The 24283-nt window shown below is 66.8% G+C and overlaps 2 protein-coding genes across 6 annotated transcripts in view; one reads left to right on the plus strand and one right to left on the minus strand.

Moving 5' to 3' along the window:
- Positions 1–11046, plus strand: part of CHKA (choline kinase alpha) — a 35861-nt gene extending 24815 nt beyond the window's left edge. For both annotated transcript variants that reach the window (XM_045854771.1, XM_045854773.1), the window contains 8 exons: positions 2170–2303; positions 2661–2765; positions 3662–3720; positions 4985–5072; positions 5588–5696; positions 7479–7585; positions 9252–9333; positions 9851–11046. In XM_045854771.1, coding sequence (XP_045710727.1) covers positions 2170–2303; positions 2661–2765; positions 3662–3720; positions 4985–5072; positions 5588–5696; positions 7479–7585; positions 9252–9333; positions 9851–9910 — 744 coding nt within the window. In that variant the 3' untranslated portion in view covers positions 9911–11046. The remainder of the gene's footprint in view (positions 1–2169; positions 2304–2660; positions 2766–3661; positions 3721–4984; positions 5073–5587; positions 5697–7478; positions 7586–9251; positions 9334–9850) is intronic.
- A 1744-nt stretch (positions 11047–12790) lies between these two features.
- TCIRG1 (T cell immune regulator 1, ATPase H+ transporting V0 subunit a3) lies at positions 12791–22623 on the minus strand. Of its 4 annotated transcripts, none has more exons than XM_045855227.1 (20): positions 22515–22623; positions 20169–20289; positions 19721–19799; positions 18429–18649; positions 18255–18340; positions 17812–17938; positions 17639–17721; positions 17394–17487; positions 17064–17276; positions 16257–16401; positions 15597–15736; positions 15356–15513; positions 15179–15269; positions 14619–14737; positions 14319–14532; positions 13878–14006; positions 13642–13746; positions 13428–13545; positions 13030–13207; positions 12791–12935 (listed from the first exon to the last, which is right to left on the minus strand). In XM_045855227.1, exons 2-20 carry the CDS (start codon positions 20283–20285, stop codon positions 12857–12859), a joined length of 2496 nt encoding a protein of 831 aa, XP_045711183.1. In that variant the 5' UTR covers positions 20286–20289; positions 22515–22623; the 3' UTR covers positions 12791–12856. The 4 variants fall into 4 exon arrangements, with proteins under 4 accessions (XP_045711183.1, XP_045711184.1, XP_045711182.1 ...); XM_045855228.1 differs by having other exon boundaries at positions 20169–20395; positions 22515–22615; XM_045855226.1 differs by having other exon boundaries at positions 20169–20411; positions 22515–22615.
- Between the last annotated feature and the right edge of the window lie 1660 nt (positions 22624–24283).

The following is a 24283-nucleotide window of genomic DNA, read 5'->3' on the forward strand; positions in this document are numbered from 1 at the left end:
TAGGTCCTTTGGGTGCAGACGCTGAGCCTCGCCGGCCTGCGCCCCCCTTGCGCCAGGCCTGCAGGTGGGAGAAGGGAGCCCACTCTAAACCTGCGAAGCTCCTTGAGCACTAGGGTCGCTTGTGTCCGCTTTTCCAGGCCCCGCCTCACGCGGTGTCTTAGCCCTTGTGTCTGCCTGCAGCGCTGGGCACAGGGACTCCTGGCCAGGGGATGCTCTGCTTGCCAGGACTCTGCCTGTGTCCAGCCGGGGGCTGCAGGGGAGGGGGCTTCTTCCGTCTAAGCCCACCGCCCACAGCGGCGGGTGCCTGCCGGCTGCCACCCTGGGGCTGCTCAGAGCAGTGGGCATTACTTGTTCTACGAGTTCTCTTTAGTCTCTGCCCAGCACGTGCCTCGGAACCTGGTGGTAGTTTTCTTTACATTTTCCCCGGGAAAGATAGTAAATCTGTCTGGCCTGAGAATCAGATGAGATCGTAAAAGTGTTTGAAAGTATGTTGCAAATATAAGACTTCCTATGTTGATAAGTGGCAACATGGTTGCATCTTAAAAACAGTATTGGCAGATAAAGCCAAACTGCAGAAGGTTGCACGTAGTATCATGCTGTTTTGGTGAGGCCCCGTAGGAGCAAGATGAAACTTGCTTCACACATACAGGTGCGGGAAAACCTCTCTCTGCAGAAAAAGCAGGGAGCAGCTGACCACGGCTCTAAACTGGGGCTGCCTCGTGGGGGCGGGGCTGGGTCTGCAGCGTAGCTCCGCCCCTGTCCCGGGCTGCGTGCTGGCCTGTGTGTGGTTTCTAGCGGCGTGTTCTGGAGAGGTTCTGTTACAGTACCGGGGGACTGCTGTGAAGCTGCCGACAGGTGACGGGTTTTGGCCACAGAAATGGCGATTTCACGTGGCTAAACCTGATTCCCTGTGTTATTTCCAGGTTGGCTCTGGACCGTGGCATGGGGCAGGATGAACCCCCCTTTGAAAGGGCACAGGCGGGCAGTGGTCTCTCGGGAGGGAGACAGTCTCTGATACGTCCCCCCCCCCGCACTGGGGACGGACTCAGGACCCCGAGACGCTCTGTCTCAGGCACGTTGAGAGCGCATTGGCTTCACGTTTCCCATGTGGCCGAACAGGTTGCTGGTACTTGGTAGCCGCTCTGCAGGCCGAGTGAGTTGCTCTCATCAGTCCTCAGTGTCCTGCTGCTGGAAGCCCCGCCCCTGTCGTGTGTCACGGGCACTTGTGGGGGGCCCAGAGTCGAGGGGAGCTCGGAGCCTGCGGTTCTCCGTGGGCCTCGGCCCCAGTCGTAGGGCATCTGTGTGTGGGGAGAGCACACGCCGGTTAGGTGCTGGCCCAGGGCCTCGTCCGCACTGCCTGCGCTAGCTCACCGCAGCGCAGCCCCCCCAGGGGCTCCCTGGCACGCTGGCACTTACAGACTCGGAAGACGGGGCGCGGGGTCTAAGCGGTGGGCCCTCGGCTCCGCGGCTCTGAAATGGGTGTGGAAGCCGGAAGTTGAGAGGTGGTTTCTGGCTGGGCGCATTCACTCCTAACCCCTGGGCTGCCCCACTTGGGGTTTTCGGAGAAATGCCTTGGGGTTTTTCTAGGGCGCCAGTTCGTGTGGGAAAGACGGACTGAGTTCCCCATGGCCAGCTGTGGCCACACAGGTGTAGCCGCACAGGCTGCGTTAGGAAGCTGGGGCTGAGTCCCCCTGGCTGGGCGCCTCTGCTTCTTTGTCGAGAGCCTTCTCTGTGCCAGGCTAGGTGGGTGCCGGGGACACCCCGTGATCAGTGGGGCGTGGCTGGACTGCGTGGGTCCCTGCGGGCTGTCCCCGCTGACGAGGGCCGGAGGCCTGGAGTGTCGGCCGCGGACGCGCTCGTCCACTTCCTGCGCTAGAGGCAGAGTCAGCAGAGGGCAGAGCCACCGACCGGACGTGCAGCGGCTTTCTCCCGATTAAAGGGGTTCGAGGCGAAGTCAGTGTTGGAGGGTGGCCAGCCCCTCGCTAGGAGGTGCCCTGGCAGTTGCCGGGCCGCCGTCTGCGGGCACAGGGGCCGTTCTTGAGGGAATTTCGTGCCCTGGCTGCAGACGCAGGAGCCCCGCAAAACCTGGCGTTTCCTTCTCAAAGGCGGTGCGAGCTCCCCCTTCCTCGACCACCCGGGTAAACGCCGTTTCCAACCCTCTGATTTCAGAGCCGGCGACTAGACACCCAAGAGTTAAGTTTGCCGGCTATTTCTGCAGAAATCGCCGAGAAAATGGCCACATTTCACGGGATGAAAATGCCATTCAATAAGGAACCGAAATGGCTTTTTGGAACGATGGAAAAGTAAGTGGTCAGCCCCTTGGCTCTCACTCCCGTGTGGGCGGCCCCCGGGCTCGGGGCGAGCACGGCTGGCCCCCCGTGGGGAGGCCCCTGGGATCTGCTGGAGCGTGGGTGGGCGGAGTCTGCCCCGTGACCCGGTCTCTGTGGCACGTGAGGTCAGCCCCTGAACCGGGAAGGGAGACACTGCAGACGTGCCGTAGAGCAGGGGGGCGGGCAGAGGGTCTGCCTCCCAGAGCGCCCTGAGCCCCGGGCCCACCCACCCTGATTGGCCTGCCCTGATTGTGTGGTCACATGTGACTTGAGCCCAAGGACAAGCCGCCGCGAATTGAGTAATGCTTTCGTGTCCCCCTTTTTCGCAAGATACTTAAACCAGGCGCTGAGAATCAAGTTTCCCGGGGAAGCCAAAATGAAGCAGCTCCACAGACTCCTCAGGTACAACCTGCCTCTGGAGCTGAAGAACCTGCGGTGAGTGCTTGCTGCCGTTTTCGGACTCGGAGAGCACATCTGTCCGAAAGTTTAAATGTTCTCAGTCGCTAAAACGTTACCAGTTACCACTTACGGAGCGTGGCCTCGGGTCTGGCGTTCATGGTGGCTCTGCAGGCCGGGTTCGGACAGTGGGCTTTGTCGCCCGGAGTTGGTTTCGCATGAGTGACGTGGCTTTCCGGTCGCCCACGAAGGGTTCGTGGCTGGGTGCGGCTGCATGGGGGCGGTCGGAGACTGGGTCTTCTGAAACAAAACCAAAACGGCCTGCCATGGTGGCAGCTGGGGGGTGTCATGCAGTGCGGGGAAACAGGAAGAAGCCTGCCATCGCTCGCTGAGGAGACGCCACCGCGGCGTTTTCAGGGTGCGGGCTCCCGGCACACTCCCCCCGAGCGGGAGCACGCAGGCGTCCAACCCCTCGGTCTTCGAGGGCCCGCTGGGCGGTGATAGAGCCCAGACGTTCCTCAGGAGCTTCCGTTGTGTCGAGGCAGACGGGACCGGAGTGGACACACACAGTCACGCTGAGCTGGGCCAGGTGCTGCGAAGGAAACCAGGGGACAGAGTGGACTGACACGGAGGGTGTGTTCTGGCCGGTGCTCGGAGCTGGCCCCTGGAGTGGGGACCGCGGGCCAAGCGGCAGCTGTGTGTGGGGGGCCCCCCAGGAGAGGAGCGGGGAGCAGAGCCGGAGCGCCGGTCCTGCCGCCCACACTCGGGCCTGCCGCGCCCTGTGGATGGCAGGGTTTCCACGGCCCACGGGACAGACGCCGCCTCAACTGCAGGCCGCCTTGGCGTGCCGGCGGTGCGGGGCGAGCCGGACACACAGGGCTGTCCGCGCCAGAGTCTCGCGGGCTTGGTGAGTGACGGCGGCCCCTTCCTTGCAGGTCCTTGCTGGAGTCCACTCCGTCCCCGGTCGTGTTCTGTCACAACGACTGTCAGGAAGGTAAGAGCTGCTGCCCCTGGCGCACGCGCGCTGAGAGACAGCCTCCGGGTGCGGGGGGTGCGGGCCCCAGGGAGGGGGAGGGGCAGGGGCATGACGGACCACAGCCGGACACGAAGTTCTGCGTGACTCTGAGAGAGGAAGAAAGAGGGCGCGTTTCACACAGACCAGCAGGAAAGTCTCCAGGGCATGGTACAAGACAAAGGCGCGTTTTAGGAAAACGTGTAGGGTGCAGTCCCATTTCTGTAAAGAACTGTACTCGTAGCAGGAATCAGAATATCCGTCAAACTGGGAGCTGGGGGGGGAGGCCTTAACCTCCCGAAGGCACCCGCTGCTGCTGCTTCGCTGTTCTGCGCCTTTCTGGCCCCGCCTCCGGGCCCCGCCTCCTGGCCCGCACTGGGGCCCCGCCCTCTGCAGCGAGCTGCACTGGCTGGGTGGGCTGGGCGTGCAGGGCGTAGACACGCGGGCCGGTTTTGTGGGTGAGGGAGGTCCACTGGCCAGTGCTGGTGGGCGTGTGGGGAGGAAGGGGGGCCCCATGCGAGTGAGGTGTGCGTTAGTTACCGAGTTCTGCTCCCCGGTGGGCGCGTCTGCCTCCACTTCCCGCCACAGCCACTGGCAGCAGGAGGCGCGTGGTCAGCAGCCTGGACACAGCCCCCCCCCCCCATACACACACACACCCGTGGAGGGTAGTGGCCAGCAAAAGAGCCCAGGTGGGCCCTGCTGGCCCACTGGCTCCCAGGGGCCGAGATGCTGAACCCTGTGTAGATTAGGGGGTGGGGCGGGGGCGGTCCCAGCACGCAGGCCCGTGAGGGGCCAGTGTGGCAGCCAGCTTGCTTTGGCCCGGAATTCAGTCCTAAAGGAAAGTGGTTGTGGGAGCGCTGCCTGTGGTCTCCTTGGGAAGAAGACCCAGCGAGGGCAGAGCAGTGGGGCCGGGAGTGGCCTGCAGAGCCCGGTGGTGGCTGACCTCGCCCCTGGCACCTCACTGGGAGGACGCCGGAACCCAGCTTCCCAGCATGCCCACCTCGGGGCTGCCGGGGGCGCCGGGGCAGCCAGAGCTCCAGCGTGCCGAATGCGCGTTCCCTGGTGCCCTCTGGGGCTGCCGTCAGCAGGTGGGGGCCTGGGGCCTCCCGCCGAGGGCCGGCCCCCCAGGACAGGGCCAGCCAGGACGGCTGCCATCCCCACTCGCCGGCTGTGCTGTCCGGGACTGGGGCCTTCGAGCACTAAACCTGCCCAGAGAGAACCTCACGGCACACGCACCTTTCTGCAGGTAACATCTTACTGCTGGAAGGGAGGGAGAAGTCCGAGAATCAGAAACTGATGCTCATCGACTTCGAGTACAGCAGCTACAACTACAGGTAGTGTGTTCAAGGGTTTTTATTTCCATGCGGTTTTGTCTGGGCACGCCTGTGAAACAGTCATGGGGGAGGTGGGTGACAGGACCGTTCCAAGTTAAAGTTTCTTCTGGAAACCAGTGCTGTTTGTGCCTGTGCCCACGATGACTGAGTGGGCGGCACAGCCCGTCCTTGGCTTCTGCTGGAGGGAGCAGGGCTGGGCGCGACCGGAATCCAGAGCTGGGCACCGTTCCCTGGGCTCACAGGTGGTTTCCTGTCGTCAAAGCACTGAGAGCAGGAGAGTGCTCTCGGGCGAGCTGGGTGGCAGTTTGGGTGGCGCTTTGTTGCTTCTCTTGGCTGTGGTTGTGATGTCAGCCCCTGTCCCTGTCCCTGTCCCTGAAGCAGGGCTCCGCTTGGGGCCTCAGGCGTCCAGCTCGTTGCCGTGAGGGGTGCTCCTGACCCAGCCTCTTTCTTTCTGTGAACGGGGCCTCCCGGTGGGCGGGTCGCCGCATTCTCTGCATGCGTTGCCTCTCTTCCAGGGGATTCGACATCGGGAACCATTTCTGCGAGTGGATGTACGACTACACCTACGAGAAGTACCCCTTCTTCAGAGCGAACACCCTGCAGTTCCCCACGAGGAGGCAGCAGGTGGGCGCCGGGCGCGCCCGGGCTGGTCGGGGGTCCCCACGTCACTGTCACGCAGTTAGTGTGGCTGCGTTTGCGTTTTTGAAGATGCTTTTCTTAAACGGGGAATGGTTAGGCAAACCCTTTTGCTTTGATGTGGGTTTTTTTGTTAAATGTAGACAAACGCAGACAAAAATCAGACTCGACTTTTGAGTCTGGCTCCGCCAGAGAGGAGGGCAGCCCCCTTTGTGGCTTCCTCTCGTTTCTCTGAAACGCGCAGCCCCTGCTCTTCGGCTGTCCCTGGCTCCCGTCGGCTTCCCGCCGTGCAGAGAGAAGAGCCCCCGGGCACCACGAGTTCGGAGCCGTGGCACTGTTACGGTCCTCCCTCCTGTCCTGAGTTGGGGGTCCCAGGGGCAGGGACCGCCTCCCGAGAGCCCCTCGCTCCCACCCCTCAGCCCCCCGCTGCAGCCCGGCTTGAGGATCAGCAGGAGGCGGTGCGGAAGCCGCGGGCTGGGGCAGCGCTCCAAGCCTGCCCCTGTGAGCCCGTGGTGGTGGGACGCTCCGTGGGCGTCTTCCGGGACGCACTCACGTGAGACGAGGGGTGTCCGTTCTTGGCAAGACTGGGGGCCTTGCTCGTCACGTGTCTGGGCCTTGGACTGTTTTGGAGGGAAGGTGGTTGATTTCTGTTCCGGTGGGGCGTTGATCGGTCCATCTCCAGTTTTCTGTCCTCATCTGCCGGGTCCAGCGTTCAGTGTGTCCCAGAAGTTAGCCCAGCTCGTGCGGCGGCTCGGGCCTGGGCTTCAGAGACGAATCTGCCTGGGTCGGAGCCCTGGAGCCTCCGCCCCCCGGGTGTCTCTGCCCCTCAGTGCCCTCGCCTGTAGAATCTGCTCGGCCGCGGAGAGGGAGCTAACGTTCAGGAAGAGCCCCAGGCCGTGCCGTCCCAGAGCTGGGGGCCCCCGGCTACGGCGGCGCTCAGGCCTGAGTGCTGCTGCTGGTCGTGGGCCGTGGGAGCTGGTGAGAGGAGGAGGTGGCAGAGGCCACACGGGGGAAGGGGCGGCGGGGGCATTCCAGCCAGGTAACCGGCTGGCGAGGGAGGGGCGGCTGGCAGCCGTTCCCTTGTCCTCGGAGGCAGGCAGCGGCGGTCTGCCCCTGGGTGGGGTGTGAAACGGTCAGCCTGGGGCGACCCTCGGTGGACTCTGTCGTCTCTAAGCCAGGGTTAGATGTTGCCGCTTCGTGAGCGTGAGTGGGTGAAAACCGTGGCATCTTGGCTGGGGGGCTCCACTCCGGGGGGGGGTGCGTCAGGAGGCCCTTCAGAGGCGTCCGGCCTGCGGGCCGCTCAGGTCGCCAGGAGTGCGGCCAGCACGAAGTTGTGACCTGAAACGTGGGGTTTCCTGTGGGGCGACAAGTCCTGGTGTGTCTGCTGTGTGGCTCGAGACGACAGCTCCGCTTCCGGTGCGTCGTGGAGACACCAGGAGAGGGGACGCCGCTGCCGGGTGGTGCCGGGTGGGCTTAGCCTGCTGCAGGGCCGCACAGTGCAGAGCGTGAATGTGGTTTAGAGTGGAAAAGCCGTGCCAGCTAAGTGACTTCCTCCGGAAGGAGCCTTAGGTGCCTGCACCTGCCGCCTCAGCCCCGCGGCCCCAAGCCATCAGAACTCTGACGCCCCCCGGTGACCGACCGCTCCAGACGAGGGGGCCCCTGGGCCCCCTGCGTGCGGTCCCTCCACCCGACCCAGGTGCGTGTGCTCTCCACGGCATCCATCGCTGACCCTCACCGGTCCTTCCTTTGTGTGTTTTTTTTTTTTTTTAGCTCCATTTTATTTCCAGTTACTTGGCCGCATTCCCAAATGAATCTGAAAACCTCAGTAACGAAGAAAAGGCCGCTATGGAAGAAGAAATGCTGATTGAAGTCAATAGGTAACGTTTCTCCTTCGCTGACCTGGGGAAGGATGGCCGGCCTCTGTCACAGGCAGCGAACGCAAGGCCTGTGGCCGAATGCGGCCCCCCGCCCGGTTTTATCTGGCCCGGCGCCTCGTTCCTGCCCGGCGGCAGCGCTGAGCTCTCGCTTAGCTGCTACGGAGCAGTTACGTGTGTACAGTCCTAAGGTTACATTCGGCCCTTTGCAGGCAGCTCGGTGACCCTGGTCACGCTGAGTGTGGCGCCCTGCTCTACGTAGAGTGCGGTGGGGACGCCTCCTGGCTGTGGAGTGTTCTAGGAGCGCTCAGCAGCTGTGTGTGCCCCAGGGCCTGGGCTCCGTGCAGACCGTGCTGGCGCGTCTCCGCGGCTGAGGGCGTCCCGGCGTCGGCGGGCAGGGAGAGCCGGGTCTGCACACGTGCAGAGGTGGCACGGCACGCTCGCGTGGGGTTCCACCCCTGTACCCCGTGCGTGGGACTCGCTGCGCGGGCTGCTGCCCAGGCCCGCACCCTGGTCTCCGATGCGCGTGGACTGGCGGGTACCATCTGACAGGGAGCCTCCTAGAAAAGACCGAAAAATGTATCTGTTGGTGCTGAGTCCTGTCCTTCATCGGCTCCGATGGCGGGGCTTGGAGACTTGCAGGCCCCACAAAGGGCCAGGCCTGAGTTACCGAGGGTCTGGGGGGTTTCCTGGGAGACTCTTTGGTGTAAGGAGCTGTGGCCCACCTTGTTCTGGCTGCGCCAGTTCGTGCGGCACCTCTCTGTGGTCCAGAGGGAAGGGGACGGGAGGTGGGCAGGGGGAGAGAAGCGTCCACGTGTGAGCGCGGTGGCAGTGGGCTGCCGCCGTGCGCGTCCCGACCGGAGTGCGAACCTGCCGCCAGCCGCTGGGCAGCCGCACCAGTCGGGGCTCTTGGTGGTCCTCCGACCCGTCCACAACCGCCCCCCAAGTGTGCGGCCCGGGCCCTGCCTGCAGCGCAGCTGGGAGGGGCCGGAAGCAGGCGGAGGAGGCCCACACGGAGGGGGCGGCGGTGGTCCAGCACTGCGGGGTGAGTGGGGGGAGTGGGCAGGAGGCTGGAGTGCTCGTCCAGGATTAGAGGTTTTCTTCCATGGTCAGGAGCCCAGAGGTGTGAACGCAGGGAAGGTGATGAACGTGGTGGCACAGGCGTGGGGCAGCCTAGAGCGCGACCAGCCCACCCTGACCTGTGCCTGGTTTCTCGGCCCTGCGGGGGGCGGGGGTGGGGCACCCCCTGCCTGCCCGCCCGCCTGCCTGCCTCAGGGAGGGCAGCTCCTGCTGGAGGCCCGCGTCTCCCCCCTGGGCCGGTGCGCGTGGCAGGTGCTGGTGCTGCACCCTCCCTCACACGGGCACGGGGGTCTCTGTGTAGCCCCCCCGTGCTTCGCTGGCTCAGCCACTGCGGCCTCACGTGCGCCCTGTGACCGCAGGTCTGTGTGCCAGGGACAGGTGGTGGGTGTGTCCTCACCTGCCCGAGGAGGGGCGAGAACGGCGGTGGCCCAGCGCTGGGGTCCCTGGCCCTGCTGAGCCTGCCCAGGCGGGCACCTGGTGGCCCGATGGGTCTGAACGAGGTGGAGTGTCCGTCCAGCAGGAGTGACTGCTGGTCCTCTGGCGGGTGCTGCGCGGGTATTCACGTGGTCCCCTGCTTCTGTAATTACAGGTTTGCCCTTGCGTCCCATTTCTTCTGGGGACTTTGGTCCATCATACAGGCCAAGATCTCATCCATTGAATTTGGATACATGGTAGGTGTGTGGGGTGTGGTTTCTCCGTTCTTCTCTGGGGGAAGGGCTGCAGTGTGTGTGGGTGCTCGGTGGTGAGACAGGGATCCTCGGACGGGGCTGCCCGTCCCCACGGGAACCCACACCAGGGCACCGGGAGCTGCGGGACAGGGGCCGCATCGCTGAAGGCACTCTGGCTGACCCTGTGTCTGCCCGTGCTGGCCGGCCACCTCCCGCGTCCGCGCAGGGCTGTGCGGGCCTGTGCTCCCGAGGGGGGCTGTGGAGACTCAGACGCGAGAGGCCCAGCCCCTCCTCAGGCTCCACCGACGCAGGGACGCCGAGGGCGGCACACAGGGGTGTGCGGGTCACCTGCTCCCAGGCCGTGCTCTGGCCCCCGGCGCCCAGCGTAGGGGTGGGAGCTGGTGCTGACGGGGCTAGACGCCCTCCTGCAGGCAGCCCTCAGCCGGCGGGGCGGAGCCGTGCCGCGCTGTCAGGGGCCTGGGCGGGACCCCTGGGTGACAGCGGTTCCTTGTGTCCGCAGGAATACGCCCAAGCGCGGTTTGACGCCTATTTCGACCAGAAGAGGAAGCTGGGGGTGTGACGGCCAGGAGGACTTCCTACACTCCACCCCGGGCCGCGCGGGGCGGCCGGGCCGACAGGCCTCCACTGCGACTGCGGTCCCTGCGGCCAGGAGCCTGGGCGTCTCGCTGCCGCACACAGATGTGTATGATACGAAAGACTGTATTAAAATTGAGTAACATTTATTTCATATCTCGTCCTACGATTTCACTAGGCCTCTGACAGGAGCTCGGCAGCAGACACACAGTGCGATAGTGCAATAGTGCGGTAGCTCGGGGCCCTGCCGCCCGGGACGGGGGCGGGCCCGGGCCCGCCGGCGTGCGAGCGCGCTGCTCCTGGCTAACGATGGCCTCTGCGGGACTCGAAGGGGCCTGCTGCTGAGCACTGAGCCGGCCTCTGTAGGAAGCCACGTGTGCAGACCTTGTCACTCCCAAGGGTGGCGGGGCACGGACGGACAGTGATGCTGCTGGGCCCCCCCCCCCGCCCCAGTCTCTGGAAGCTGCTCTTTCACCCTTTGGTCCAATGGCAGACCCTCGAGACCACGGCCCACGCACGACAGGTGCAGGCTGCCGTCTCCATGCTGTGAAGGTCGTGCCCAGGGCCCGGGGCGAGCTCCGTGGTGCCAGCGCCTCGGTCCCTCTGCCATGCCCCCTCCCCACTGGATGTGCTTTACCGACCCCGGCCTTAGCCCGAGGCTGGGGCGGGGCTGTGCAGACAGCCACCCCCCCCACCCCCACACCGGTCTGCCTTCCCTGAGCAGAGGAGGGCTCCGTCTCCCGCCCTGCAGCCTTTTCTCCCCCAAGACTCTGTCCACCCTGGAGCTGGCCGTCGTGTGGCAGGGCTGGCTGCCCCCGGGGCCCTGGCACCTTGGTGTGCCCCACGGGGAGCCGGAAACCTCAGCCGGGGCCCCGGGCGGCCGGGGTCCCTGCCCTCACCCTGACACCCCGACATCGTCCCGGTGGGAACCAGCAGCCTGTGACCCGAGGGGGCGTGGATAGCGTGTAGCTGTGAAATTCATTCATGTTAACTGTCCTTGGGATAAATGCCTTTTTTAAAAAACCTGAAATCTTATTTGAATTGTTCTGTGCATACGTTTCTGCCACCACAGAGATTGTACTATACGATCAGTGGAAAAATAAAAACCATCGTCAGCTGTCACCCGTGGCTGTGTCCTGAGTCGTGCCGACCATGGCCTCTGCGCGCACTGGTGGGGCGGCAGGGCCTGGGCCTGGCGGGGGCGGGGGGGGGTGTGCCCCAGCATTTCCCATGGACATTCAGTGTTTAACCAGGTGTGTGTGTGGACGTCCGAGCAATGAAACTGAGCCACAAATGACACTGGGCTCCTGCTTCACATAGAGCTGCCAGTCGTCCCCTGCCCCGTGCCCGCAGGGCGGGGCGGCCATCCCTTGCTGCCTCGCCCCCGCCCCAGCCTGCCTTCTCCTCCAGACACCAGGCGGCTAGCTGTCTCCTCCACCGGGGTGCGCTGGGGCCTGGCCTGCAGTGATGGGCTCCCCCTGCCCCCCTGCGCTCGGCTCCCAGCCGTTCTCGAGACCCCCACAAGTACCCCCCCTGGCCCAGCACTCTTATTGCGCGTGCACGGCTTTTCCCGAAACTCGGACCTGTTCTCTCAGCTCCCTCCTGCGTTAGACTGAGTAGGGGCCAGGCCTGTCCTCAGTGCAGGCGACCTGCCTGTCCCTGTGTCCGCTGATGACCTCTACACCCCAGACCCCTGCCACACTCAGTGCAGCGCCTTTGTGTACGTCCCACCGCACCCAGGCTCCTCCCGCTGGCTGCCCACCAGCCACGCGTCAGCCAAGGCAGGGCCCGAGTCTCCCTGGGATCACACCTGCCTCCTCACAGAACACCACGAGCTGCTCACAGCCCCTCTGTCACCCCCCTCTGCACCCCCCTCTGCACCCCCCGCAGCTCTGCTCCCCAGGAAGGTGTGAGGTGTGGGGGCCTGGGTCGAGCCCACCAGGTTCCCCGCAGCCCCTGGGGTCCGTGCACCAGCTTCCGAGGTTCCGCGCCAGGCGCTGACATTGTTTCTCAGAGCCAAGTCCACCAGGCCCGTGGGGCTGCCTGGCCTCTGGGCGCCCCGAGGGACAGCCGCCTCCCAGCCGCTGGCCAGCTCAGAGCCACAGTGATGGGGCTGAGTCCCCTGCCTCGCCGTGCCCAGGGCGTCCAGCCTCGGGGAGGCCTTTGTTCTGGGGGTTTCCCTCTGGAGAGAGCGGGGCCTCCGAACAAACAGTATTGGCTCCGCCTCCCAGCGGGCAGTGGGACCCAGGCCAGAAAACTCCAGGACACCACCCCCAACCCCAGCAGAGGGAGGGCGGCGTCAGGGTAGCCGGACTGCACGCCCAGGGAGGTAGCAGAGGCCGCAGCCTCCCGCGACCGCGAGGATGGGCCCGGGGTCCCGCTCAGCCCTCTTCCCAACCCTGGCAGCTGCCCTCTCTGCCGGATGGTGGCCGCCACAGCTCACCCCGTGCAGAGCGTCCCAGGCTGCTCTCCGCGTGAGAGCATTGCGTGCCTGAGGCCGCCGCCAGCAGCACGAGGGGTGGGACTGTGGCCAGTTCGCACCAGGCGCCGCCCTCCCCACCCGGGGCGTCTGGGACGTCTTCGAGCAGCCAGCCCGCACACCGCCAGCGGCAGAGGCTGCCCTCCGGGGCCCTGCCGGGAACACCCCTCCCCAGTCCTGCCCCCCAAGAGTTGGGGACTATCGTAGGTGTGCCCGTGGGTCCTCTCGCCTCGAGTGCTCGAGGCCCCAGCTCCCGGGCCGGTGCCTACCACCCTGCTGGGCTGCAAAGGAGGCAGTGACAGCCAGGCACCGAGGCTGCCCCCAGCCCAGGGCCCCGCCGCAGCAGCCTCCCCGCCCCCGCGGTCCAGACAGGACCCAGACACAGTCCTGGGCCTCGGCTCTTTATTCCGTTCCCGCCTCACTCCGGGAGCTGGGCGTGGCCCCCGGCGAGTGCTACTCATCCTCCACAGCGAAGGTGAAGGGGTTCAGCCTGTAGCCGGTGCCCGAGTAGAACTTGTTCTGGAACTCCACCCTGGGGGGAGGGGAAGGTGCCGGTGAGGGATGGGCCCCGCGCCCTGCCCCCGCCGCACGTGCCGCCAGCCTCCCCCGGCCACCCGGCCGCTCACCAGTGCAGCCGCAGCGCGTGCAGGAAGGCCGAGAGCCCCTCCATCACCAGCAGGATGGCCACGGTCAACACGGCAAAGCCGGCGAAGATGGGGACCAGCACCACGGCCGTCACGCCTATCTCTCGGCCCCTGCCCAGGCCCACACGCATCACCATGGCCCACAGCACCTCCGACAGCTCTGTGGGTGAGGGGGGAGCAGTGGGGACCTGGGGCCGGGGTCTCCCACGCAGTCCCCTCAGTTGCCCGAAACCTCCTCTGAGGTCCCCACATCACAGAGGGGGACCCTGGGGCCTGGAGAAGTGGCCTGCCCAGGCTGCCCAGCCGGCCAGCAGCTGTGCATGTGCGGGGTGGAGCCAGGACCTGGCTGTGGCAGGCCACCCACCACGCAGGTCACTCACGGGCATGGGCCAGGCTCAGGGCCCAGAGGCGCAGGTAGGAGGCCGTGTTGGAGATGCAGCCCAGGCAGAACTCGATGGTGTGGATGGCCTGGTGCATGAGCACCTCAGAGAGAGCAAACTGGGGAGGGCACGGGAGGGGGGAGGGGCGGCGGTGAGGGGCGAGCCAGGCCGGCCAGCCGGCCGCCACCCCTTCCCGGGGAGGCGCCACACCCACCTCGGCCTCCTCGTGGTCCCCTGAGCACCCCGCCTTCTCCTCGTCAGAGCCCCAGCCGGCCACGGACGGGTCTCCCGAGTCCAGAAGCCCCGTCTTGACCTCGTCCTAGGAACAGGGAGCGGGCGGCATCAGCAGCCCCGCCGCGGACGGGCCATGCGGCCCCTCGCCACTGCCTGAGCACCGGGGGGCGTGGGGCTGGCCCGGGGTGTCGTGGGCTGGCAGCGGCACCACCCTACCTGCACTTGGCCAGCGTGCCTCCTCTTCAGGTGACGCCAGTGCTTCCAGTGGAGGAACAGGGGCGTGCCGAGCAGCAGGACGGGCACCGTGGCCAGGGCCAGGACCACCAGTGCGGACTGCACCGCCTCCTGCAGGGGCGGGGGCTCGGGTCAGGGAGCCGCTGCGGGCGGCACACCCGGCTCCATCCACTGGCAGGGCCCCCGGGAGCCCCGCACAGTATGGCGAGGTAGTCCTCCCAGAGAAGGGGCTGCAGGACTCTGGGACCCATCGTGTGCCCCCCAACCCCCACCACGCCGGGGGCCTCCTGCTGCCCAGGCCCTGGACCTCCGTGTCTCTCCGCCTCGGGCCTGCACCCCCGTCTCTCAGGCGAGGACCCGGCAGCTCTGAGCGGCCCGGTGACCAGGGGGCGGCCCCTGCAGGGAGGGCCCACCCCGGCCCACCTGGCCAGGGAAGAGTGGCCGGTTGGTGGGGCTGCGGGAGAAGAGAAACATGTTGATGAAGTGGATGAGGATGCTGGGGGCGGAGGTGGCGCCGGCGGCCGACACGCGCAGCCATTTGTAGCAGATCAGGAAGACCAGGTAGCCGAACAGGCCCAGGAGGAAGACCAGCTCGGGCAGCGTCTCCAGCAGCAGCCGGTGCCACTGGCCGAAGTGCCTGGGGCGGGAGGGTCAGGTCAGCACAGCGCAGCGCCCCGGCCCCGCGGCCCCCGCCCCCGCCCCCGCCGGAGCCCGGGCCCTCACACGTGGTTGAAGACTCCCAGGACCACCCCGAAGGCCATGTGGGTGACCCCCAGGATGACGGACATCTTCATCTTGAAGGAGTTGAGGAAGCTCAGGTGGTTGACAGCCAGGCTCCAGATCTGGGGTGGCGGGGTGGGGGGCACGGGTGTCACGCAGGGGCCTCCAAGAGAGCCCCTTGCCACTCTCATCAGCCTGTTTGTCCCCTTTGGGCCTCGGCACCATCTGCCCACCCCTGCCCCCGCCCCGCCCCCGAGAGGCCGCAGGGGCTGCTGGTTAAGCACAGACCCAACCCAGGCTCTCCCCACCTGGGTCCCCTTGGGCACGGAACCCCGTCAAAAGGGAACAGTGCTAACGGGGGGGGGGGCTGTCACGTGAGTGACATGTAAGGCCACTGCACACAGAGGTCTCAGAACAGAGGGCGCCACAGGGACCGCCTGCTGCCGCCACCACGACACCCTCTCTGCCCTGTGCGGTGCTGCAGGGGGGGCCACGCCTCCTGCACCAGAACCGGCCTCCGTCCCGCCGGCCTGCGGCACCCAGGGCCAGCCACCAGGACTCACGGGGTCGATGCCGAAGGGGTACGGTCCCAGGAAGACGCCGGTAACGTTGGGGTCCAGGGCGAGCAGCGGGTGCTCCGCCAGGAATGTGTCGCTGCGGCAACAGCGGGGCAGGGCGGTCAGGGCAGCGGGGACCGGCGTGGCGGGACCCGGCAGGGGGCGCCGTGGGGCGGGCCTCACCTCCAGCCGGACTGGTTGGCCATGGCGGCCACGCTCCAGCCCGAGGGGAAGATGGTGGTGGCGCGGCTGAAGCACTCGTTGTAGATGAAGCCGGTGTAGACGGAGAAGAGGCCCATGAGCAGCAGCAGGTAGCGGCCGCTGAAGAAGGTCCGCCAGATCTGCGGGCGGCGGCCGTGAGGCGGGGCCGGGCCGCGCTGCGCCGCCCGCCAGGGCCCGCCCCCCTCCCCCCACGCGCCCTCACCTCGTTCTTCGCCGACTTCACGGCCGGCCGGTCCTCAGCCAGCACCATGGCCAGGGCGAAGAGGAACATGAGCAGCCCGTGGCCCACGTCCCCGAACATGACAGCGAAGAGGAAGGGGAAGGTGATGATGGTGTAGGGCGCTGCGGGGCAGGGGCCTGCGGTCAGCCGGGCCCCCGGCGCGCGACGCGCCTCTCCGTGCCTCTCCGTGCAGGGGGCCCCGGGGTGAGCGCGCTTCCTCCGAAACGTGGCGCGGCCCAGCGGGACACGCCAGCGCGGGTCTGGTCTCGCTTTGGCCCGCGGCCCCCCGTTTGCCACACCTGACGACTGTTCACCTCTCCGGGCCTCGTTCCCATTTTACAGGTGAGGCCACTGAGGCTCAGAGACGCTACGGTGCTTGCTGAGGCGAGCGGGTCGCACCTCGAACCCGGCCACTCGTCTGCAGAGCCTCCTCCCAGCGCTCAACCCCTGCCGGCTCCCCTGTGAGCTTCATGGGGGCGGGGGTGGCTGGGATAAACACTGCGCCCCAAGAGTGTGGGAGTGCGGGAGCACGACGGGGAGTGCGCCCCTCCCCTCCCCTCCGGAGGGCGGGGCGGGCCCAGCGTAGACACCGCCCTCCCAGGCGTCCGCCAAAGCAGAGCGGGGTGGGCACTGAGCTCTCACCGGGGTTGACCTCCTGGTAGCGGCCCACGCCGTAGGCGTCCACGATGCCCTGGAAGCTGGTCGTGAAGCGGGTGGTGCGGATGAGCGTGGGGGGCATGTCCCGGCAGGGGATGCGGTGAACCACGGCGCTCACGCCGGCCTCCCTCTGGGGCGCCCAGCGCAGACAGACAGACAGACAGACAGACAGAAAGAGGAGACTGGTGGCCGGGCCTTCTGGGACTCTCAGACGCCCCAGCAAGGCCCAGGTGGAGACACGGAGCAGCAGCGAGGGGGCTGGCTGGGCCAGCGCTGGGGGCCCGGGGTCAGCCCCCGTACTCTGAACTGGGCCGACCAGCCCCACCTGCCCCCACTCAGGAGCTCAGCGGAGAGCCAGCTGGACTCGAGTTGCTTGGGAAACAGAAGCCCACACCGGCTGGTCTGGGTAGCCCGGGAGAGGCAGCCCCACTGCCACCTGTGAGCACCCACGAGGCACGGGCGGCCTGTGGTGTGTTCACATCCCAGCGACCCCTGCAGGCAGGGGCATTGCGCCCACTTCACAGATGAGAAGCCCGAGGCTCCCTCCAGCCTGCAGAGTCTGGGTTTGAATGTGGTTTCTCACTTAACCGCAGCTGCCAGGGTGCAACAGCCCACCCCCGGGGGGCTCTGGGAAGCCAGGGGATGGTGACCTCGCTGGGCCAGGGCGGCCATCAGGACGAACTCCCCGAGGGCGGGGAGCCCTGGCGAAGGCATGGCGCTGGGAATGGGTGGCGTGTGGTGAGGCAACGACACAGCTGCGGCCGGGGGGCGGGGCAGGGCGGGGAGGCTCACCGAGCTCTCCAGCAGCGCCTGCTGCAGGGCGGGCAGGTCGCGCGAGGCGCACCAGGCCTCGGCGATGAGGCACTTGTGTGTGGCGCTCACGCTGCACTGGTTGAGGGCCAGGTACACGGCCTTCATCTTGCGGACCTGCACCTGCCAGGGGGGCAGCAGCTGCTGCACCCGGCCCAGCACCTGGCTCAGGAAGCGCTCCGTCTCCGCCAGGACCTGAAGCAGAGCGAGCGAGCGGTCAGGAGGGGCGGGCGGGCCCCAGGGGTCAGGAGGAGGGGGCAGCGGGGGGGGGGGAGGGGCAGGGCCAGGGTCCTCCGGGCCACGGACACCCACCTCCCCCAGCTCGTGGCTCTGCTGCCGCAGCTGCTGCAGGGCTCCTCGGCGGGCCTCCTCCTGGTCCTCGAACGGAAACACGTGGCAGCGGAAGCTGGTGGCGGGAACAGGCGTCATGAGGTGGGGCCGGGGGGGGGGGCGTTCTGGGCTAGGCAGAGGCTGGAGGCTGAAGTTCGCAGGGCAGTGCGGGGGACAGGGCGGGCTCCCCGGAGGGGACAGCAGGGGCCCGGGCGCAGGGGGCTCACCAGTCAGTGATCTTGCGGATCTTCTGCCCGATCTGCTCGCCCCAGTAGGAGATGAGGAAGGTCATCCACGTGGCGGGCTCGCCCTGCCGAGCGAGCGAGGCCCAGTTTACCGGGGAGTCCCGGCTCCGCCCAGCGCGCGCCCCCAGCCCACGGTGCCCCCGCCGTCTGCTCACCGTCACCGGGTCCGCCAGCTGCTGCTCCGTCTCCCTGAAGCTGGCGATGAGGAAGCCGCGGCAGGCCCTCCAGAGCAGGCGCTCCAGGGCGGCCGCCTTCTGGGGCTCCACGGCACCTGCCACGAAGCTGCGGGCCAGGCAGGGCTGGGTGGGGCTGCGCCTGCCTGCCCCTGCCCCTGCCCCGCCCCAGCCAGGCCACCCCAGGGCCAGGCCCCGCCCAGGGCGCACTGGCCCTGCCCCCGGGGAGAAGGCAAGAGCCCACCAGTCCGGGGAGAAATCCCCAGAAGCAAGGAACACTCGGGCCGGAGGGAGGAAGCAGGAGGAGGCAGGGCGAGGGAGAACACTGGGCAAGGAGTCTGCACCCGGCCCAGCCGGGCCCATCACTTGGGGCCCCTGGGGTTGACAGGACAAAGGGGAAAGAGCGTGAAGCTGCCCTCACTCACTTGACCCTCAGGTCCTGGTGCGGCCCCCCAGGTGACTGGAGCAGGGGGGTCCTCTCAGAGGGACCGTCTGTGTGGGTGGCTGCCAACTGGGAGTGGAGAGGCACCGTGAGCCCTGGCCCCAGCGGGGCCCGGCACCCTGCCCGCTCCCCTGCGCCGGCCTGAGCTGGAGCTGACCTGGGGGCCCTGGCCCTGGCCCAGCACGGCCGCGTGGAGCTGCAGCTCGTGCAGCTGGGCCCGCAGCGTCTGGTGGTTCTTCCGCACTTCCCGGAGCTCCTGGGCCAGGCGGTCAGTCTCCTCCTGGATGCGCAGCAGGTCTCGGGGCGGGGGCGCCGGCAGCCCAGCCTCGGGCGGGGGCAGTGCCAGCCCAGCCCGCCAAACCTCCTCCTGCAGGAACGCTGGGTGCAGAGATGGGTGTCAGGAGAGACCACCCCACTGGCTAATGGCCACTGTTAGCCAAGGGCTGGCTAATGCTGGGGGGTCCCAAGGGCTACCCCAGACTCCACTGGCCACTCCCTAATGGATTCAACTGGGTCCAAGACCCCCAGGAAACGCCAGGCCAGACCTCCATCCCCATGGGTCTGCGCCCCTCCCCCTGAGCTCACCCAGCTGCTCTCCCTCTCCAGGCCCGTGGCCCCTGCCTGGCCCGGAGCCGGGCCCACGGCGGACTCGTGTCACGGGGCCTGAGACGAGAGCTGGCGTGGAGGCCCACACAGTGCCTGCTGGCTACTTATACGCTATCAGTCAAACCATCAAACCATCACAGGACATGCTGGATCTGCCCGCCCGCCCTCAGGCTCCTCCCGGAGGGGCTCCCAGAGCTCTGGCCCAGGTCTAGGAAGGGACTGCTGCTCCCTGGGGCAGCTGGCCCTGGATCCCGGCCTCTGCCCACCCGGGTCCATCTGCAGCGGAGAGAACTGGTCACGCTTACGAACCACAGCGGCTCCACAGGACACATTCCTGGGCCCTCACGCGGGATGCAAGGCCTTCTCCAAGCCGGCCCTGGCCCAGGCCCTCCGCTCAGCTCCCCCTCCCCCAAGGCCGCTCTGTTCCCAAGAGTGGAGGGGTTGCCCTGGCCTGTGTGGCTCGGTCGGTTGGGCGTCGTCCCGCAAACCCAAAGGTTTCAGGTTTGATTCCCGGTCGGGGCTAATGCCTGGGCTGGGGTTTGGTCCCCAGTTAGGGCACATACAGAAGGCAACGGATCGATGTTTCTCTCTCACAACAATGTTTCTCTCTCTCTCTCCCTCCCCTCCTCTTTCAAATCAATACACACGTCCTCAGATGAGGACAAAATAAAAAAAGAATGGAGAGGTCATTCCCAGAGGCCCCAGCTTCCCTGACCTGGCGCTGCAGGGCCCAGCCTGGACCTCCCTTCTCTGCCTTCCACCTGGGCGACCCTGACTCTTCCCTTCAGACCAAGCTCCTCCTCCAGGAAGCCTGCCTGGGATGTGGGCCTGGGGCCAACTCACTGAAGGTCTTCTCCAGCTCCTCACAGCGCCGAATGTCGACCACAAAGCGTCTCTGGAAGGCGCTCACCGAGGCGTTGAGCTGTGGGGGTTGGGTGGAGGGGCTCGTTTCCCTGGGGGCGGGGGGCAGGGAGGTCCCCACCCCCAGGCCCAGGCCCGACTCTCCACAGGCTATAGCTGCCTCCCCGCCCCAAAAGGTGCTATGCACACTGTGAACCTTCAGCTGGAGACAGACCAGACCCCCAGAGGAGCAGGGCAGGGCCCAGGAGGCCTGGCTGAACCCAGGCTGGGGCAGGGCGGCTTCAGGGGAAGAAAGCCGCCTTCGTAAGGGTGGAGCGGGCAGAGGCTGAGGGAGTCGGGAAGGGCTGGCGGCTGCTACAGGAGGACGGGGCCTGCCAGGCGGGACCCCCCACCACGAGGTGCCCTCCTGCGCCTTCCTGGCCCCACTCACGTCTCTGAACTCCACGAGGCCCAGCTCGCCCAGCTGGCTCACGCAGGTGTAGGCGGCCGCCGTGGGCAGGAAGAGCTGGACCAGGGACACCTCCTCGCTCCGGAACATGGAGCCCATGGTCCTGCAGGGCGGCCGGGAGGGGCGGGCTCAGCCGGACACAGGCCGCAGGCAGGAACTCCGTGCGCCTCAGCTCACATGATCCTAGAGGGTCCGGCAACCTCCTCCATCTGACAGATGGGGAAACTGAGGCCCAGAAAGGCTTGACGGGGGGCTGAGATCACATGGAAGTAAGGAGCCTGGCCCAGCTAACCCCACAGCCTGGCCCACAGCCCAACTTCAAGCTCTTGCCCAGCTGGCTCCTCTACCCCTGGTGGCTCCTGGTGGCTCCTGGTGACACCGGCTCTGCCCACACCTGGCCTCTGCCGCCATCGACCCTCCTCTGTGACCCGCCCTCACCCTGATCCTGCTCAGCCCTGGAGCCCCAGGCCAAGGGTCGCCTCCAACAGCGGCCTCCTGGCTGCCACAGACAGCCTTAGCTGGTGACTTAGCCCTTATCTTTCTACCCCAGGGAACATCGGTGACAACTGACACCCGGGCTGGGGTCAGGCCTGTCTCCACAGGCAGCTGGAGCTCCCCTCCTGTGTCTGTGTGTGCCAAGGGGGTGGGCGTCTCCCCTGGGTTCCCAGGGGCTCGGTGAGGGCAGACAGGGCGCTGACGAACAGGGGACCTTCCCCTGTGGCCTGGGCTGCCTGGTGGCAGCCGCTGTGGGTGCGGGTTGGAGCAGCCTTCCAGGTGTCGAAACCACTGAAAGTGAAACTGCAGACACTTTGAAATGGGCCGGAAGGGCCTGGCAGGGCCTTGCTCAAACGCCAACGGGGAGTGGGGCGGGGGGGCATGGTGGCCTCCAGTGGGCCCTGCACAAGTCCCACCCACAAGCCAGGGCTCTGTGGCCTCTGCTCTTGAACCCAGGGCCAGCCACTCTCCCTCTTGACACTCAGTTTCCTTAGCTCAAACTGGGGGAAGGAAGAGGAGATAGGCATGGGTTGGGGCCCCCCCAACCAGGGTGGAGATCTGGCACCAGCATGGCTGGCCTGCGGCCTGGGTGGGCTGGGGCTGGGCCAGCTGGTTACTTCCTTCCCCCCGGGCCTCGGTTACTTAAGTCTAAATCGGGAATGCAGCCCCGTCCCCAGCTGGGGACGGGGGAGGATGCCCTGGAGGCAGCCTGAGGCTGTAGACGCGCCAGGCCCCGGACAGGGAAGGGTGTGTAGGAGGGGGCTGCCCTCCTGGAGAGTCAGGGACCGGTGCTAGGAGCCCTGTCCAGGCTGGAGCTAGCTATGTGACCCTGGGGAAATCTCTTGCCCTCTCTGAGCTTCCACTTCCTCTTTGGCTAAAAGAAACTTGGCCACCCCCAGCAGAGACAGGAGCTGGATGGGATGATGACAAAAGTGACCACGGGCCCCAGGTAATCCCTGCCCCAGGCCACCTCATTTAAACCTGATGGGGCGGCTGCAGGAACAGGGCGCTGCAGCCTGTTTGCTGCCCGGCCCAGTGAGCCTTGCAGGGGTGGGGTCCAGGATCAGGTGGTCAGGAGGTGGCCGGGTCGGGCAGGACCAGGCCTGCTTCCGTTTGGAAGCCCCAGGGCCAAACATGTGCTCAGGGGAGGACTGTTTTCTGCCCCGGGCACCCCAAAGAGTCGGGCTGGCCAAAACGGCGGCTGTAGGGGTCTGGGGACCCCTGGAGTGCCGCAGCTGTGGCGAATACAGCCTGGTGGCCCTGACTCCCAGGGTCCTCGGGCCTGGGCACCTCCCTGGGTGGGACAAGTTATGGTGGGCACAGGAATGTAGGGGGCTGGCCAGGCCCCTCCCCTGGCCCACAGCCTATATCTCAGGGTCCCTCACCCGTGCTCGAACCAGGGGCCACCCCAGTCCTGTTCAAGGAACAGATGAAGGTGCAGGCCCTGTGGCCTTCAGGGTCCAGCCCACTCCTCCTCCTCCTCGCCCCTCCGCGCTTCCTGGTCCCCCCAGCCCCCGACGGTGGGCTGGCTGCGCTGGAGAAGGTCGCCCCACTCGGCCCCAGAATGCTGGGCTCTGGGGTCAGGATGACCCCGCCTCCTGGAGCTGCCTCCAGCCCTGCTTCTTCCGCGTTGGCTGGGTCTCAGTTTGCCTCATCTGCAGAATCGGTCGCTCCCTCCACGGGAGATGCAGCGGAGAAAATCCCCGAGTGCCGCCAGGCCCGGCGGAGTTGGGCTCAGCAGTTGTTAGCAGCTGTTAACATCGATCCTCCTCTGCCTCCTCCCCGTCGCCCCCGGGGCCCCAGCGGGGCCTCAGCCCCGGTGCGGGCACTCACCCGCAGGTCGGCCGCACGCAGCGGCGCTCGGCTCGCTCTGCGCTCTGATCCGGGCTGTGTGATCCCCGCCTCGGCGGGCGCCCACACAACTCCCTCTTCCCCGCCAGCGGAACCGGGAGGGGCGGGGCCAACGAAGCCACGCCCGCTCCCCGCCCCGCCCCCAGAGCGCCTGGGCTTTGACCGTGCCACGGACTTCGCTTCCAGCCCGAGGCTGGAAGAGCCCTCGGGGCTGGGAGTGTGGGGGCCCTGAGACAAGAGCGGAGCCACTGACCAGTGCCAACTGGGCACGTCTTCACGGCCGGGCTGGGGAGGCACCGAGCCCAGGCCCGGCTTGGGGACTAGGGAATGGAACCCCCACTACCTGGAGGGCTCGGTGGGCCTATGGCTGATGGGACCCCATCACATACAGACCTGGAGCCCCAAATCTGCGTGGGGGACAAGTGCAGCACGCTCCCCACCCCGCGGACTTCTTCCTTCTTCCGAGAGGCTGCGCTACAGCCGGTCCTTACACCTTCCTTCCTCTGACCACCCAGGACAGGGCCCCGCAGGGCCCACACTCTGTATGTGCCCTTGGGTGGGTGGCTGCCCCTCTCCTGCCTCTTCCCTCGATGGCAGCAGGACATGGAGGGGCAGGCCGTGGTCGTGTTCTCTCTCTCTCTGGCCCTCCACCCACCCTGAGGCTGCCGGGCAATGCTGTGCACTTCGCTGTCACCCCCCTGGCTGTCACTCCCAGTGTCCTTGCTCTGATTTAGCTCCAGGGGATGCATCGTGTCCCAGCACCCCTGAGCTGGGGCTCACAGCGATCCAGCTGCCTGCACTTCAGACAAACCAGGACTGTCCCCGCTGGGGACCGGAGGGACCAGGTCCCCTGGGCTCTGGTGCCCCTCGAACCCCGCACTGCCATGGCCTCTGAGGGGTGGGGGAGGTGAGCGAACGGAACCCCAGAATAGGGACTGGAAACAGCCACAGCCAAGGTCAGCATCCAGGAAAAGCGGGGGACATGTTCCGGAAGGACACAGGGCTGTTTCCCCAGGGGACTGTCAACACAACCAGAGGAGCACCCGTGTGGGGGAGAGGGGTCGCAGGTCTGCACCGCTCGGTGCAGGGGGCGGGGAGCTGCAGTCCCGATGCGGAAGACAGGACTCTGGCAGGGGAAGTCGGGGGCTGGATAGTCTGACGCATTTAATTCTTTTCGCGTCGACTCATCGGGGCTCCGGGCCAGCTCTCTAGGGCGGGCTGCCTGGGAAAAGCGGTGAGGAGCCATCTGGGATTTCTGAGCCTGCCCCGCACCACTCCCTGGTTTTGCAGGGGGGCCCCCCCCCGCTCCGGGGGCTGCCGGACACTTCCCTGCTCCGGGCTCCCCTGCTGCGCCCGGGAGTGTGGACACCCTCCCACCTTGGCCAGTGGTGGGGTCCAGCCCGGCCCAGGTGTCAGCAGTGGCCTGGGAGAGGGCTGCCGGGGAGCAAGCTGGGGGACGCCTGGGTCTCTCTGCTGCGGGTCTCGTCGGAGCCTCGACGGTGCCAATGTGCAGCGCGTCCCCGAGCAGAGGGGGCACCCGGAGCACTTCCCGGTCCCGAGCGTTTTGCACGAAGTACTGTACGTCTGGGGACGTCGGGGAATGGGGACCGAGTGCTCTCAGACCAGAGTTAGTGTCTTCACGGGTGGCTGGCTCGGCGACCCCGAGCAAGTCACTCTGCTTCTCTGAGCCGGTCCCCGGCTGCGGGGAACACGCCGAAACCCTGCCAGTGCCTGGCTCGGACCCCAGGAAG

Source organism: Phyllostomus hastatus, unplaced genomic scaffold (assembly GCF_019186645.2).
Source record: "Phyllostomus hastatus isolate PE091 unplaced genomic scaffold, TTU_PhHast_1.1 phas_scaffold_11, whole genome shotgun sequence".
NCBI classification, from domain to species: Eukaryota; Metazoa; Chordata; class Mammalia; order Chiroptera; family Phyllostomidae; genus Phyllostomus; species Phyllostomus hastatus.